Consider the following 15,925-nt stretch of genomic DNA (forward strand, 5'->3'; position numbering starts at 1 on the left):
TTATTAATACAGTTTTCATGAAAGCTAAAAAACATGAAAATCAATAGTGTCATGAAAAAGTGGTCGTAAAAAAAACAAAAAACATTTTACTAAACTGAAAATGTATTTCCAATAATAATTACTCACATGGCCTGGCAGAGCCAGGTGGTTAAGGCACTCGACTCATAATCTGAGGGTTGCGGATTCTAATCCCCGTCACTCCAAACATGCTCGCCCTTTCAGTCATGGGGTTGTTATAATGTGATGGTCAATCCCATTATTCATTGGTAAATGAGAAGCCAAAGAGTTGACAAGGGGTAGGATGACTAGCTGCTACTCTTAAACTGCTAAATTAGGGATGGCTAGTGCAGATAGCCCTCTTGTAGCTTTGGCAAAATAAAACAAACAAACAAACAAAGAATTCTTCAACACATATAGCTACTGCTCGACTGCTATGGTTTATTTCTTTGCACATCTAAGCATTGGATTGATTTTTTCTCACTTGCTCCAGTCTTCTATACTCCACTCAATTGCCTTTGGTGACATTTATCTTGTGATCCTCTCCATCTACATCAATGTGCCCTTTATCCTAGTACCCTGTATATAAGCACCTCATTCAGATAATGTTATCACTTTTTCAAGAATGCTCAATCCCAGTCTCTTAGTGGGGAGGAAGGGCTGAATAACGTGAATAAACTGGACGTATATTTTCAATTTAACTTCCAAAACATATTTACCTCCTCTCCCATTTGTAATTAGGATCCCACATTATCTAATTTCTGTAGATCATATTGATGTATAGAAGATGTATTAATATTCAAAATAAATGTTTTTACAATACCAAAATATTATTTGTTATACACTCAACAATTCACCTTACAGCTTCATCAGGAGCATTTACTAAAACTCAAACCAAAACAGACAGTACAAAGCTTTATCAGAAGCAATATTCTAGTAAACAAAATGAGCTTCTATAAAATCATACTTTATTATTCATGCTTACTCAACAAAATATTCTGAGTTTTGGTCAGTAAGGTATAATATGATTTTTATCGTTGAATATGTGCATATGGTTGTTTAGTGGATAACAAAAACCTTGCAGGCAGAAATTTTGTTTTTATATAATCATTCTCACTTATTCATGTTTTTCGACTGTTTGACTGCAGTGTTACATTTCTGTCATAAAATATCTAGATTTAAAGGTCGTATAGTTAGTAATAATACTCAGAAAAGGAGCTGAAATATCAAATGGATAGGCTATGTTTCCTAAATTACGTACTGGGTCACTTAATTCTAGAAATTTTTCATTTATGAAAAGAAAGAGATACTTTATTGTTAACAATATTTATTTCTTTAAAGACCATAGTTTCAAATGCCATTTTATAAATCATGTAAATAGTGTGATATAAAGCTGTTAGTGTGGTTCGTATACCAGCCTGTACAGTTTCCAGGGGATGATGCAACCAAGCTGTCAGGATTATCGATATATGTTGAACTTCATGAGAGGAATATCAAAGAATCTCTGTGGCATGATCTCCAAAATGTTTTAAAGCACAAGGCATAACATCAGAGAGCTGGATCAGGGCAACATAAAAAATGATCCAAACCTTCAAGGTCATATAAATGGAAAATAGTGGAAAGATAAGTAGGAGAGAAAGCCTTCCCTAGCTGTTGAAATTTTAGGTAGAAAAAACTTTGTCTGGATACAACAAAACATAGTTGGAATGGTAAAATGTTCTGTAAAAATGGAATGCAAATGTAAGTAATCTTCCACTGCTCTGATCAATAACAGAAGAAAATATGTATTAAGTGAAAGATAAGATAATGAACATGACCCAAAAAATTCAAAAGGTGAACATGATAATGCATAGAGTACAACTGTGATCCCCCCAGTTAAAAATCTGAAAGTGCAATGAGGATGGATAAAATGAAATGATTTGAAAATTTATGACAAAACTTGGGACTCAAAAACTTTTCTTTGTATTGAAAAACGACAAATGAGACATGAAACAAGAGGTTACACTCATGTTTGAGAGACCACTAATGATAAGTGAATAATTTCCTTTGAAAATCTTCCAAGCAAGAATGCCAAATGGAATGTGTTAATAAATACACCACTCAAGATATCAATCTCTGATGGTGTGTGATGGACTGAATAAAAGCCCGACATGATGTCGAATAATGCTAACTGTTAAATGAAGAAATGTCTGACTGAGGCTAACATAAGAAAGATAGCCATGGAGAATGAGAAAGAGATTGACACTCTTGAAGCTACAGGAGGAGTGAAAACCAGGGCTTATCTGGCCAATATAGTGCCACTAGAAGGACTTAACAGGATATGGAACAGATTAGTGTCCCTTCTGTGGAGAGCAGGCAAATTGGAGGGAATGCATACAGACAAATTCAATTCTGGCTGAGAGTTTCTATTTCCAAAGCCAGAGGGCAAGGTACTAGAAACCAGAAGGATGGAAGTTGAGCATTCCAGTGTGTGGGAAAGCCTTAATCTCTGGTATTCTAAGAAAACAGCAGATTCAATGAAAAACTTGATGAAGAAGCATCCATCCCATAGAAAGAGCTCTGTTAAGATGAGATAACTGGTCAACCACTAGATTAATTACTCCTGAAACATGACTAGCAAGGAGAATAATCTGAAGTTTGTATTCCTAAAAGAGATGATCCACTGTTCAAAAACAATGAGATGTGGAGTGAGTGCCCCCTTGCTTTGAAAAGAATGACACTACTGTAAGGATTACCACCTTTCCTCACAACAATTCCAGACCCTGAGTCATAGTTCGTTGAACTCCTAAATGTCTGAGGGACTGATCTAGAGAGAAGCTTCCTTTGATGTATAAAGTTCCTTGAATTTTATATTATCTATACAAGTACCTCAGTCTTGAAGAGAAGCATGAGTGAACAGATGTATCCATAGGTGGTGGAGGGTCAACTACAGTTTGGTTGTTCCTGTTCAACCATTAGTTGAGATATAGAATTAGAAAAATGAAATCTGACAATGTCACTGGACAATCCAGTGCAACTGTCCAAATGCTCCACTGGTCCAGTAATGACAAGTGAAGGGCCCTCATGTTGGCTTGAACAAAGAAAGGAGAGATTTCAAAGATGCCCAAATTCCCAAAAGAGATAGTACTGTGTGTGCTGGTGAAGATGAAGACAACAGTGTTTGAAAAAAACCACCTGTTTCATAACATGAAGGAGTAGAGGAGAAGGTTGACTGTGACTGAGTCTGGAATTCCTGGAGTTTCTCCCAATAAAGAAGGTGAAGATTCATAAGCCACCAGATAAATACTCAAAATATTACAAACATGGCATACTAGTTGTAAAAAGGGCGCAAGGGGCTTGATGTCCATCTAAGATTCATCAATGACTATCTGAGCAAAGGAGAGTACTGGAAAAATAATCTAAATTATCACTAGTTTGTCTTTGATCTCAAACAAACTCAGCCTCAGAGCAAACAGGAGATAAAAAAGACTACATATAAGATTCTATCATTCTGCTTGTAAAGAACTGTATGCCCCTTGTGGAAGGTGGCCTTCCCCAACAACATGAGGTTGTAGAGGAAGGGCATCAGATAACTCTGTATCTAAGCCATGAACGTAAGTATTCATATTCAAAAAAATGTCTCCAGTTTTTTCTCTTAAAATAAAGAAAATAACCTATAACCTTAAGCCTCACAAAAACTCTAAAATAATGTGAAAGAAAACATTACAAATGTAGTAACAGTGCTGAAGAGACATCTGCAGCGAATATGTAAGACCTTGAATAGTGAGCAGGTACCAAAGCATTGGAAATTAGCTAATGTAACTCCTCTTTTGAAGGTAGGTGATAAAACTTGTTCCAGTTATTAAGAGACCCATTAGTCTTACATAAGTTGTGTAAAAAGTTTTGGAAAGTCTATTAAAAGATGCTTCAGAAAGTCTTTTAACAAAGTTTAAAATTTTATTGGATAGTCAATATGGTTTCCGTAAGGGAAAATCTTGCCTTACAAATCTTTTGACATTCTTTAAAGAGGTTACTGCTTATGTAGATGAGAGTAAGGGTACAGATTTGGTGTTTCTGTATTTTCAGAAATCATTTAACAAGGTGCTATATAAAAGGCTTTCAACAAAATTGTATCTACATGTGTATTCATATCACCTTACAACATATTTCAAGAATCACAATCCACTCAACAAAGAATCTAAATAAATAAAATCTATGTTATTAACATGAATTCCTTTTTTTCAGGTACAGGGCACATGACAGGCAAAACTTTCGGCGCCTGTCGTGTGAAAGTGGGTTTTCTCGGGGCACTCCCGTTTCCCCCCACATCAAATTCTTCAGGCATTGGATTTCTAGATCCCAGCCTAGGCAACCTTTTTGCCAGACCCAGAATCGGGCTGTTTGGTTTGATCTGAATTTGAATGAATTAAATTCATGTTCACATCTCCCCAACTTTTTCATTTCGGGACAGGACCCGGCCTTTCTTTCCACTGCTGCCTTTGCCTCCACCCAAAAAGAACATTTAGTGAGACATTCTCCACCCAAAAAGTCAAGAATAATAACGATAATTAATTTATTAAAATAATAATAAAAAAAACCACCACTTAATCCTAATAACAATCCACGAAAGGGGACGAAGAGGAACTACAAAGTTCCTGAACACCCCAGTTGGAGAGAGAACTCTTCTGATTTCTCTCTCTCTAAACTGAACCCCTGCCACGTTAGTTTAGTTTAGTTTAGTGTATCTACAGGTGTGGGGGATGAGCTAGCAAATTGGATAGAAGAGTGGCTGGATGAAAGAAAGCAGAGGGTTGTTACAAATAGAGTTCAGTCAAATTGGATTAATGTCAAAAATGTGATATTTCAAGGCTAGCAGTAAGACCTTTGCTTATTTAGTTTACATCAATGGCAAGATGAAGAAATGTTCAATAACTTACTTAAAGTTGCTGATGATATCAAGGTCTTGCTAGCTGTGAAGAGGATGCTACTGCTTTACAAAAGGATTTAGATCATTTAATGAAATTGGGCAAATAAATAGCAGATGAGTTTTAATTATAAATAAATGCTAGATAATGCATGCTGATTATCATACTTTGAATTATAACTTGGATGGGAATAACCTTAACAATGTCATTAGAGAAAGGGATCTTGGTATAATAGTTGATCAGTATCTAAAGCTATCCAAGCAGTGTGTTGTTGCTAGTGGTAGGGTAAATAGGATTTAAGGTTGTATACACAGAAATATTGATTACAAGTCTAAAGAGGTTATAATCTCATTGTAAAAGTAACTTGTTAAGTCACATTTAGGATACTATGTTTAGTCTTGGGCTCCTCACATTGAATTGTTGGAAAGAATTCAGATAAGGGTAAGTAATATGTTGTCTGGAGTGGAAGGATTGTCATAGAAGGAGGGGCTGAAGTCTTTCAAATTGTTTTCTCTTGAATATATGAAGAGTCAGGTGGATCTGATTGAGGTGTTTATGGTTTTAAGGAGAATTTATAGTGTTGATACATCATCTTTTTTCATATTTAACAGTGAGAATACTAGGGCTAGGGGATATAAGTATAAATTTTGGCAGTGTAGAAGTTATCTTCAGTTGAGACAGTTTTATTTCTCTAACAAGGTGGTTAGCCTTTGAAATTGGTTACCTTGAGATGTTGTATACACAGTAAATTTAAATAAGTTTAAGAAAAACTTGATAAGCACATGAATGATAAGGACTGGCTTTTAGGTTTATTTGTTTTTTAAGTTGATTTAGATTTGAGTATGGAACAGTGAAGATAGACCAATAAGTCCCATGTTGTCCTAATATATTACATTAGATTAAAATAAGTGAATATTTTTCTAAATACATAAAGGTAAATACATTACAGTTGTGCCTATTATATACATTTGTTAAGATATCTCACCACATTTTATGCACTAAAATTTAAATTCTAGGTTCTTTGCATATAAGGGAAAGTATGTTCAATTTCTTGTAAAGGAATATGTAAGAGTTTGCACATCAATTTCACTCAAACAGAAATGGCATTCTCAGACCCATGGTAAACTCACCCTTGACTGATAACACAGCACTGTGACTGGCTGATGCTACTGTGTTGCTAACTGTACAAGTATAGTTTCCATTGTGTTGAGTTTGAATATTAGCAAAAGTCAAATCACTTGAGAAAACATCATGTTGTTTTCCATTCAATTCCTGTATCAAAGGATGTCCATCCTTATACCATTGAATAGTAAATGGTGGATCCCCCTTGATTACTGTGCATACAAGTCTTGCTCTCATTCCTTCCTGAATACTTTTCGGAAAGGAAAAGGGGTAAATTACAGGGCGAACTGGAATACAAAAACATGGTAACTTAGTGATCTGAGCTTATAAATATCACAAACGTTGCATCAGCATATCATTAAGAAATGTATAATTATTTTTATTGCATTTCAACACAGCAAATATATATGTATAAAATTATGATACCTAGAGGTAATACATTTATATGGTGTTCTTGATTACAAATGAATTAAGTATCTCAGAAGGGATAAAAACACTTGTGTTTTCTTACTTGTAAAATTAAAAGAACTCTTTAACTATAGTTAAAGTAAGCACGTAATTCATTTTGTCACTGATACAAAATGTTGTTCATTATCACCTTTTATTATAATATATAATAATGTACTTACTTACAGATATTGTGCAACATTATTTATAACATGACTTATTTCCATACCATGTATAATGTCTGTATGCATAAAGTTTTGAGTCAATAATAAAGTTTATACCAAACATGATTTAAATGAGAACACATAGGTTATATAGTGTGGAAGTATTTTTGAAGAAAATAATACCAAACTCACATATGCTGACAAGTTCTAAATTTTACTGTTTAAGATGAGATCTAGGATTTTGCCCATATGCCATAAAAATTAAATGTATCTTCTATGATAAAATAATCCTTAATACCATTGAAAAACGAAGCAGGTATTTAGACTAAAGATATAACCATAAAACTAATTACACAGATATAATGTACAAACCAATAACATTAACTCGAACAGTTTCTCTATCACTCTGACCCTGGTCATTTGTCACATGACAAGTATATACACTGTCATCCATCTCACGGCTAACATTATGAATCATCAAAGTCCCATTACTAAACACTTCTTGGCGAAGATTAACAGGCAGCTGGATATGCCCTACAAAGTATGAAATGTAACAGTTATACACAGCTTTGGATAAATTATTTCATTATGTAAAAATAGACTCAAAAACACAACATTTAGTTGCATTACAAAAAACAAAACTGAAACTTCTAATATTACATTAAAACTAAAATAAACTCATAAAAAATACTTGTAAAATTAAAAAAAGTGAAAACCATGCTGACTAGTTTTTGACAAAAAGATCTTACTCTTGAGCAAAGTAATATCTAAATCATTCAACTGATGTAATTTGGAAAATAAAAGATATTACTAGAATCACAAATATTGTCAAACTGAAGACACACAAGCCTAAATGTTTTGCAGTCAAGATATTCATCTATAATGATTACTATAGCAGGTTATGAAAACTATATAAAGATATCAAAAGATTCGTTTAATGGGAATCAAAGTTTAATGATGAATGACAAAATGACAGCAGCAGCAACAACAACAAATATTAAACAAGAGTGTGTACAGTAACAAACAATTAATTCTTAAAAGTTTCTTGGGTCACTACATTACAAAAATTATGTAACAGGAAAAAAAAACTGTAAAATTACTCAACATGATGTAAATTACAGACCTCATAGATAGTGAGTGATATATAAAGTTGGTAAACTGAAAATGTTTTTTGGGCTGCTCCCAACTGAATTAGGTTTTAGTGACTAGTCTGAAGTAAGTAGGGTTTATACAATAAACTGAACACTGAAACATTTTAACATCTTACCTTTGTACCATTTAATTGAGTTTATTGGATATCCAGCTGCAAGACAATGAAGATAAAGATTCTCCCCTGCAACAGCTGACACATCTCTCATTGGACGGATAAAAGGTGGGCCATAAACATCCATTCTAGCTGCATGAGCAACACTGCCCACTGAGTTTGTTGCTCGGCACTCATACTCCCCGCCATCTTCTACTGCCACAGATGTTATGTTCACATAGCTGACTACTAAATTGGGGTGTGAGATATATTCACTTACATGGAGATTTTGACTTTCTCGAAGAGGTTTGTCATCTAGTGTCCATGCTATTTGAGGGGTTGGGTTGCCAGAAGCAGCACATTTTAAAGAATGGAATGACTTTGGTTGAAATGTTTGCTTCGAAAACACAAAATGAAAAGTAGGCTCAGCATCTGAAAACATGAAATATGATACTTCAATTATGAATATGTGACGTTAATTGTTAAAAATAAAAGAGAAAATAATATTTTCAAAATAGGAGTAGTATACTGAGACAATGATTTTCAGGAAGACATACCTAGAAATATGATTGGTGAACAGATGTGAAGTGTTCTGGATTTGAAAATCACTGGAGAACAAGCTAAGTTATTACTGATAATAAGAACTACTTTTCAATACATAATATCAGCAGAAGCATCACTAACTACATTGTAACACAATATTATTCAATCGTAACTAAAACATGATTGATATACCAATTAAAACAAATAACTTACCACCTAGCATAAGCAGAGCAGTTCCTTGAGCAGAATCCTGGTCATTGGACACAACACATTGATACATGCCTTTATCTTCTCTCTGTACAGGATTTAATGACATAGAAAAGTTTGTTAATGTTTGTATTCTAACATTTTCCAATGATAATAGCTCTCCATCTTTGTACCATGTAACAAGATTCACAGGGTAGCCAGAAAATGAGCAGTTGAAAGTGGCTATTTTTCCTACATCAACAGTTTGTTCTTGTGGCTGCACTTGTGTGGAAAGATGGTCTGAAAAAATCAAAGGTTTAAGATTTGTTAACGTACATACAGATTATTTTTTTTTCATAAAATTTCTAGTTGATAGGAGTTATAAATTTAATAGTTTTCTATTATTGCACTGTATACTGTCAAATCCTTTTAATCTGTTGTAGACTGTTATGTGAATATGATGGGTTAAACCTAATTTGATTTTTATACTTAAGCTGTTTGTATTTGTGTGTGGATGTTCTAGTGCCTATTAACTGGCACTCTAAATTTAGATGCACCTCTTCCTTCTGAAATATTTACCAGGAAAAATTAACCACGAACACAAAATAAATTGCAAAGAAATGGATGGGATTATGTTTTTATTATTAAAAGTAATTCAATATTAAACTCATTTTAAATTTTTCCTCTAAGATGTTACCTATAGATAAAAATTGACTACTTGGTCTTTCAAGGCATCTCTATACATCCAACATGTTTTGAGAAAATTAAAACTTTGAACTTATTCTGTATTTTGAGAGAAATTCCCGATTTTCTTTTTAAACTCTTGTTAAGTGTTGGTCTCTACTACTCCTGACAACAACTCATTCTATAAGCTAGTCACCATGTTAAAAAAAAACAGAAGTATCCTAATTTACCAAAGCCTAGTTTGTCTTGTACAAAAATCAGAGTTTTCTCCTCTCTTCTTATTGTGTTTCAAATAGAGCATAGTGAAACTTGAGGCCTTTTTCCTGTAAATTCCCTGTAAATATTTTACTTAAATAAGGCTACCTCTTCAAACATATTATTGGTATAAATATGGTTTGTTTTCACTATGAGAAAAACCTCTACATTGGATAGATGAAGAAAAAGTGTCATTGGCCACCATTCAGTTCTTCATCTCATTTAGCCACACAACAGCAATTACCCATTGCTCTTCTTTTATCAAAAGAAAACATACTAACTTATCCAAATAAGACAACACACACAACCTTAAGACCATTCTAGTAGGCCTCATCTGAACCTTTTTTAATAGTAATAAATGTTCAGTCTGACTGGACTACATTAATAACAAATTTATGCATTCTCTCAACCAACTTCACTAAAATTCAATTTACTCATCTTTCCCCAACTCTAACTGAAGTAATTTGATTCTTTTTTTTATATAATATTTTGTTAGAATCTTTCAAAAATGATTTGATACCATTTCATCCACCCAAATAATATTTAAAATCCTCATAAAAATTAGCAAATTAATAAGGAAAGATTCCCCCTCAGTGACTTACTGTTGACTTGCTTTTAGGATATCTAATTTCAATAGATTATGGAAGCCAGGTTAATCCCAATATTTTCAATGGAATATCCATGAAAGGGAATACTGCTTTTGAGAAAACACAATGAAAATTATTAAAAAGTTTAGCATTGTGCTGGCCTGTAACATACTGAAAAAAAAACTTTGTGTTAGTTTTAACATTATGGGACATCCTGAAGTTTTTCTGTAGTTCTGTAACTTATTCACTCTTTTGTAAATGTAAATCCCTTAATCTCATGTCATTATGCTTGATGTTTCTCCTATAAGTTTTTGTTAACCAAATAAGATTTGCTATTTTCTGCTTTTTTTCTTTTCAAGTATATTCTTATGCTAAATTAAATTTGACTTTTTAAATAAACTTCTCTAAATCTGTCACACACCACCTGATAAATTCATTATCATATCCCTGTTCACTAAAGATAATGTCTCATTTATTTTCATTACAACATGTAGCAAGTTATAAGATCTAGTTATACAATAATTATCCTTCTCCTTTGGCTCTCTGACCATTTGGTGCTGAAGTCTATCTCCTTTACTACATTATTCTAAACAAATTACAACCTATTCCTACTCGACTTGTTTAAAATTAAAGTTTCCCATAAGTATTGCATACATATTCTTACTACTAACAATGCTAATCTTGTTATACACTTTTTCATTCTTGTTTCATCAGGTGACCAAGAGCCGACGCAGTTTAACCAGTTTCAGTATATCTCTAACTACCCAATTAATAAGTTTATTTACAATTTTCCAAGCTTCCTTACCACTACTTAAGCTTAAATTGTCTTCAATGAAATCTTTAAGAGATTCCCTGAACATCTTGCTACTGACCCGCCGGCCTACCGCCTCACCTTTCGCCTCTTCAAATTGCCGCGTTTATTGTGCAGGCTAGGCCCGGCACCTCCTTAGACCCTCCCAGAACGCGAATTCTACGCCGAGGGGGAAACTCTCCTCCAGCCAAACAACGCCTGAAGACTTATCCTACTTTTGTGAGCCATGGAATACCCCTATTAAAATCAGATGTGCACCCACCAAGAGCCCTACTAACCTGTTCTCTGTTTTCCTGAGAGGAGGACACCACTCCATTCAACCAAGTGAAATAAAATGCACCGTCGAAAACTAAACCAAACCAAGTCCGTGATATACGCCGTGCACCGGATATACTCAAAATCCTCCCAGCAAGCCACCAACTCATAAAAATTGTAACACCCAGTAAACATATTGCCGATACCATTCTACGGAATGGCTGCTACTATCACATCTTTCATTTTAGTGCCGAACGCACCCGACGCCACCCAACCAAACCAAGGACACCCAAGCAACCTGATCCTGTCTTGCAACCGAACAGAATATCCACTCCGCCCATCGACCCTCCGGCAACCCATTAATCAATCATCTGACAAGTGTACCCAGGCAGATTTCGGTAACAAAATATCCCAGAGCACCCAAACCACCACCGAAGAGACTAAAACTTGTGAAGCCTCTGCTTCGACCGACAATGCCCAAACAGCAGACGCTGTTTCTCAAACAAACACAGTCATGATTCATCAAGAAACCCAGTATCCAGAAGACATGAGATTCACGAGAGCATCCACCAAGTTAGCACAGAAAGGAATCCAGTTTAGAAACACTCTGCCTAGGAACAAGAATTTCCTCATGTCTCCACCTTCGCCCAAGCTAAAATCAGACCTATGCATCACAGATGATCCGCCATGTCCTTTAGATCATTCGTTTTCTTTGTTTTAAACGCATTCTAGTTGAAATCTGTGTTTATTAGTATCATTGCACATCTCTTTGATGTTGTAAGTGCTACTGTATATCTATTGTAACTAATCATCGTATTTTTCTTTCTTTACAGCTCTTCTTCCAGGCACGGTCAGGGCCTTTATTCGGCGCCCTGGTCGTGAAAGTAGGTTTTCTCGGGGTACTCCCGTTTCCCCCCACAGCAAAAGTTCCGTTTCATAGGATCTATAGATCCCAGTTCTGAAAAGAGGTCCGTCACTTTAGTACCAAAATTTTAAGTGTTTAAAGTCTAGTTAATCCAAGTCTTAATTTTGTCTGTGTTTGCATCTCTCTGCTCCCTTCACTTCGACAATATTTACACCACTTAATTCTTCCGACGCTTGTGAATGTTGTGCTGAACCTTTTCCACTTGGTTCTGCGTTTTCTCTCCGGCTCGTCGGCCCACTTCTCAGCTGTTTCCTAACGCTCCTCAATTAGATACATAAAACTGACAACTTCAAGGTCATTAGTGACCATCGCTCTTGATTAACAATCAACGTGCCACACAAATTCAGCTAATTATCTTCGTGACCAGTTGACTAATTTAACATGTGGGGTGAAGAGAAACAATAGTTTCTGACCGCCCCTGGTTATTGTTCGTTCACCTTTGGGGAACGAAATTATAAATTAACCTAAATACCTATCAAGTATCTCCTCCTCCTCCTTGGTACTGAACTTGCTTATATGGAGCCATTATCTGTCATATGATTTACCACCAAAACTGTCCCACAAGTTCAATAAAGTCCACCTGTTACTTAAATTATATCCTTCATGATCTTCCTTAAATACTTGGGCCATATTAAATAATTGGTTTCCACTAGTCCAAAGGAGCACCACAAAAAGAGCTACACGTGTATTTTGATCTCTAAACCTCCAAACAAAGTCATGAAGCTCTTCTTATTTACAATTTCCAAAGTATTTGCTCTTAAATATTTACACTATAGAAAAAGATAATGTTCTTTGGTACTTGTACAAAATTATTAACATGCTAAATGATGTCCTATTCTTTAACGTATGTCAGTAAATTTTAGTTTTTTATGGTCCCCACTGCAATACCTTTATCAGTTACTTAAATGATAGTCACCCAATTATTGGAAGCAACCAAGACTGACACCTGAATACTGACTGAACCTGTCTCTATAGCTTCGTGCTATATAAACAACGTGTTTTTACCTTCTTGTATTAATAAAGCATTATTATGAATTTATTATTTATTCTGTAAACAAAGTTTTTCCATAACATATGGTTGATAATGTTGTTAACTTTATATTATTTTATTGAAGTTACACTTATTCTTCTGGTTCAAATGATATCTCAAGGTGATGGCCTCTTTTAGTCATATGGATAACGCTAGTCATTCTGGGTATATCAAACATTACCAGAAAACGAGAAACGTTGGTTTTAGAGATTCTGGTAAACACTTCATCTAGTAAAGGCAACAACCCCATTACCATAAGCGTAAGTACAAACACAGCGTGCCTTTGTACCTTAATAGTGACTACCTATTTGTACACTACATTGTATCTGCTTTTACTTTATGGGGCCAAAATATTCAGTGCTACTTTGTAATCTTGTCAAACCTCATGTTAAATCAGATGATCCCATTGCTTTGAGGTTAGCTCATTCGAACATAACACAGTGTGTAGATGAAGAAAAAAAATTACCTGAACATATCACGCCCCTATATTTTTACTGCTATGAATCCGAAATTATATCTGGTCTTCTAGTGTAAAACATGAATTTAGAAATAGTCTTATTTACTACTATCTCTGGATGCTCTCTCGACGTCTAAGTGCAGCCTAAGCCAGCTGAGCGTAAGATGAGACATACGTAAAAAAAAAAAAAAAATTTCCTTTTTTTAAATTTCGCGTAAAGCTGCACGAGGGCTGTGCGTGCTAGCCGTTCCTAATTTAGGAGTTTAAGACAAGAGGGAAGGCAGTTAGTCATCATCACCCACCGCCAACTCTTGGGCTACTCTTTTACCAACGAATAGTGGGATTGACTAAAACATTATAACGTCCCCACAGCTAAGAGGGCGAGCATATTTGGTGCAATGCGGGTTCGTACCCGCGACCCTCAGATTACGAGTCGAACGCCTTAACTCACCTGGCCATGCCGGGCCAAGAAAAATAAGCACATATAACTTGTTAAGATAGAAACAAGTTAAATTTATTTAGTAATATTTTATATTCAAATAAGAATATTAAATATCTACGCCATTTGAAAACTTTTTTTACAAAAGTATTGTTTTCGAAAAAAAAGAGAGTAGGAAGGAGCTGAAGGAGAACTATTCAGTTGGAAATAACTGTTTTATATTCTACTTAAAAGCGATCAATTTTGCGAAAACGCCGATATGTCGTTTTCATACACTCTTTTCCACCATGACTTTATATCGGATGTAGTTGTCACATAACTTGCTGATTTGCATACTAAAAATTGTTCTAATATAAGCATATAATTTTGTAATCTGACTTACCATCGTGTAAAACGTTTTTTTAAGATATAAAACTCGTGAATTTGTAGAAATGTAAAGGAGCTAAGACACTTATGAATTATTTAGGACAAGGTCTCATTGTGCATTTTAAAATAATATTATAAACTCATTATTCTCTGGTTTTTATGCAACATTTTTGGGCACTTAGTACAAACTAATGTTATTTGATGAAAAGTGTAGAAAGAAAAATGTTTAAATACATTTTGATGTCTTTGTTATATCTTAAATTATTACCGTGATATATAAAATTTTGGATTTTCGATAACACACTTTACCTACCTCTGATTATCAGAGTTAAATCATATCGTTCTTCGCCTGCGCTGTTTCTCATCACGCAGACGTACTTTCCAGCATTATCCAGAGTTACCGAGTGGAATATGAGTGATCCACTTAACTGCATCACCCGAGAGTCCAAATAGACGGGAGTTTGATTTGTTCCTGTGTATTTGTACCAACTAGAACAAGATTGTTAGAGTATGAACTAATTTCAACAAAATAAATGCAATAAAATGCCGTATGCAAATTAAATAATGTTTATCTGACAGAGTGACTTCTTATCACTGCAATAAATGTAGGTGACTTTAGTATATTATCATTGTATTAAGCCTTACATAATTTTGATACATTATTGTTTTTACACGAGTGAGAAAATACTCACTTTATTATTTACACGAATCTTACTCTACTTGGTACAGCAACTCTTCTAATTCACTGGTTGATCTAAGCATAACAACAGCTTGGTACATTTAATTCACTAGATGGTTAACTCAAATCTGATTGACTGTTTGTTTGTTTAAAATTAAACACAAAATTACACAATGCGCTATCTGTTCTCTGCCCAATAATAGCTTCGAAACCCAGTTTTAGCAGTGTGAATCCACAGATATTCCGCTGTGTCACCGGAGGGCAGCTCAAAATCTGACAATAGTTTGCCCAACAGTTTCTTTGATACACGTGCTGATTGATGTTTGTTTGCCTGATGCAAATACAAGACTGTTTGCCCCCCTTCAGTGGCTCAGCGGTATGTCTGCGGACTTACAACGCTAAAATCCGGGTTTCGATACCCGTGGTGGGCAGAGCACAGATAGCCCATTGTGCAGCTTTGTGCTTAATTCAAAACAACAAAAACAACAACAAGACTGTTTAGCTTAATGATTATTATTTAATTTATTGAGTGGTTTGATATTTAATGAATATTTAGTTTTCATAACAAGAGTGTTAAAAGTAATTATTTTAAAGGCAATAATTATGACAAGTATGATTGCGTAATTCGCAAAGAGCCGTACGTTATGTGTGTGAAGTTCAAGTTTTTTTTCGCTATTTGAGTATCGTTACATCATAGACTCTTGTTGTTTATAGAAAGTGTGAGGTCTCGGTATGAAAATATATATATATATACATGAGACTATGTTAGCATAAGCTAAGTTAATGAAAGTGAAGTTAGACTGCGTGATTGTTAATTTAGCTATAACGCGC

General features: G+C 34.6%; 1 protein-coding gene across 1 annotated transcript in view; it reads right to left on the reverse strand.

Annotated features, from left to right (window-relative positions):
• LOC143225248 (cell adhesion molecule Dscam1-like) overlaps positions 1-15,925 on the reverse strand; it is a 234,562-nt gene that overhangs the window by 130,845 nt on the left and 87,792 nt on the right. The window contains exons 7-11 of the mRNA XM_076454314.1: positions 14,729-14,904; positions 8,634-8,906; positions 7,902-8,309; positions 7,007-7,168; positions 6,032-6,310 (exon numbers count right to left, since the gene is read on the reverse strand). Of these exons, the coding sequence (XP_076310429.1) occupies positions 6,032-6,310; positions 7,007-7,168; positions 7,902-8,309; positions 8,634-8,906; positions 14,729-14,904 (1,298 nt within the window). The remainder of the gene's footprint in view (positions 1-6,031; positions 6,311-7,006; positions 7,169-7,901; positions 8,310-8,633; positions 8,907-14,728; positions 14,905-15,925) is intronic.

This window comes from Tachypleus tridentatus, chromosome 9, assembly GCF_004210375.1.
Source record: "Tachypleus tridentatus isolate NWPU-2018 chromosome 9, ASM421037v1, whole genome shotgun sequence".
Lineage (NCBI taxonomy): Eukaryota > Metazoa > Arthropoda > Merostomata > Xiphosura > Limulidae > Tachypleus > Tachypleus tridentatus.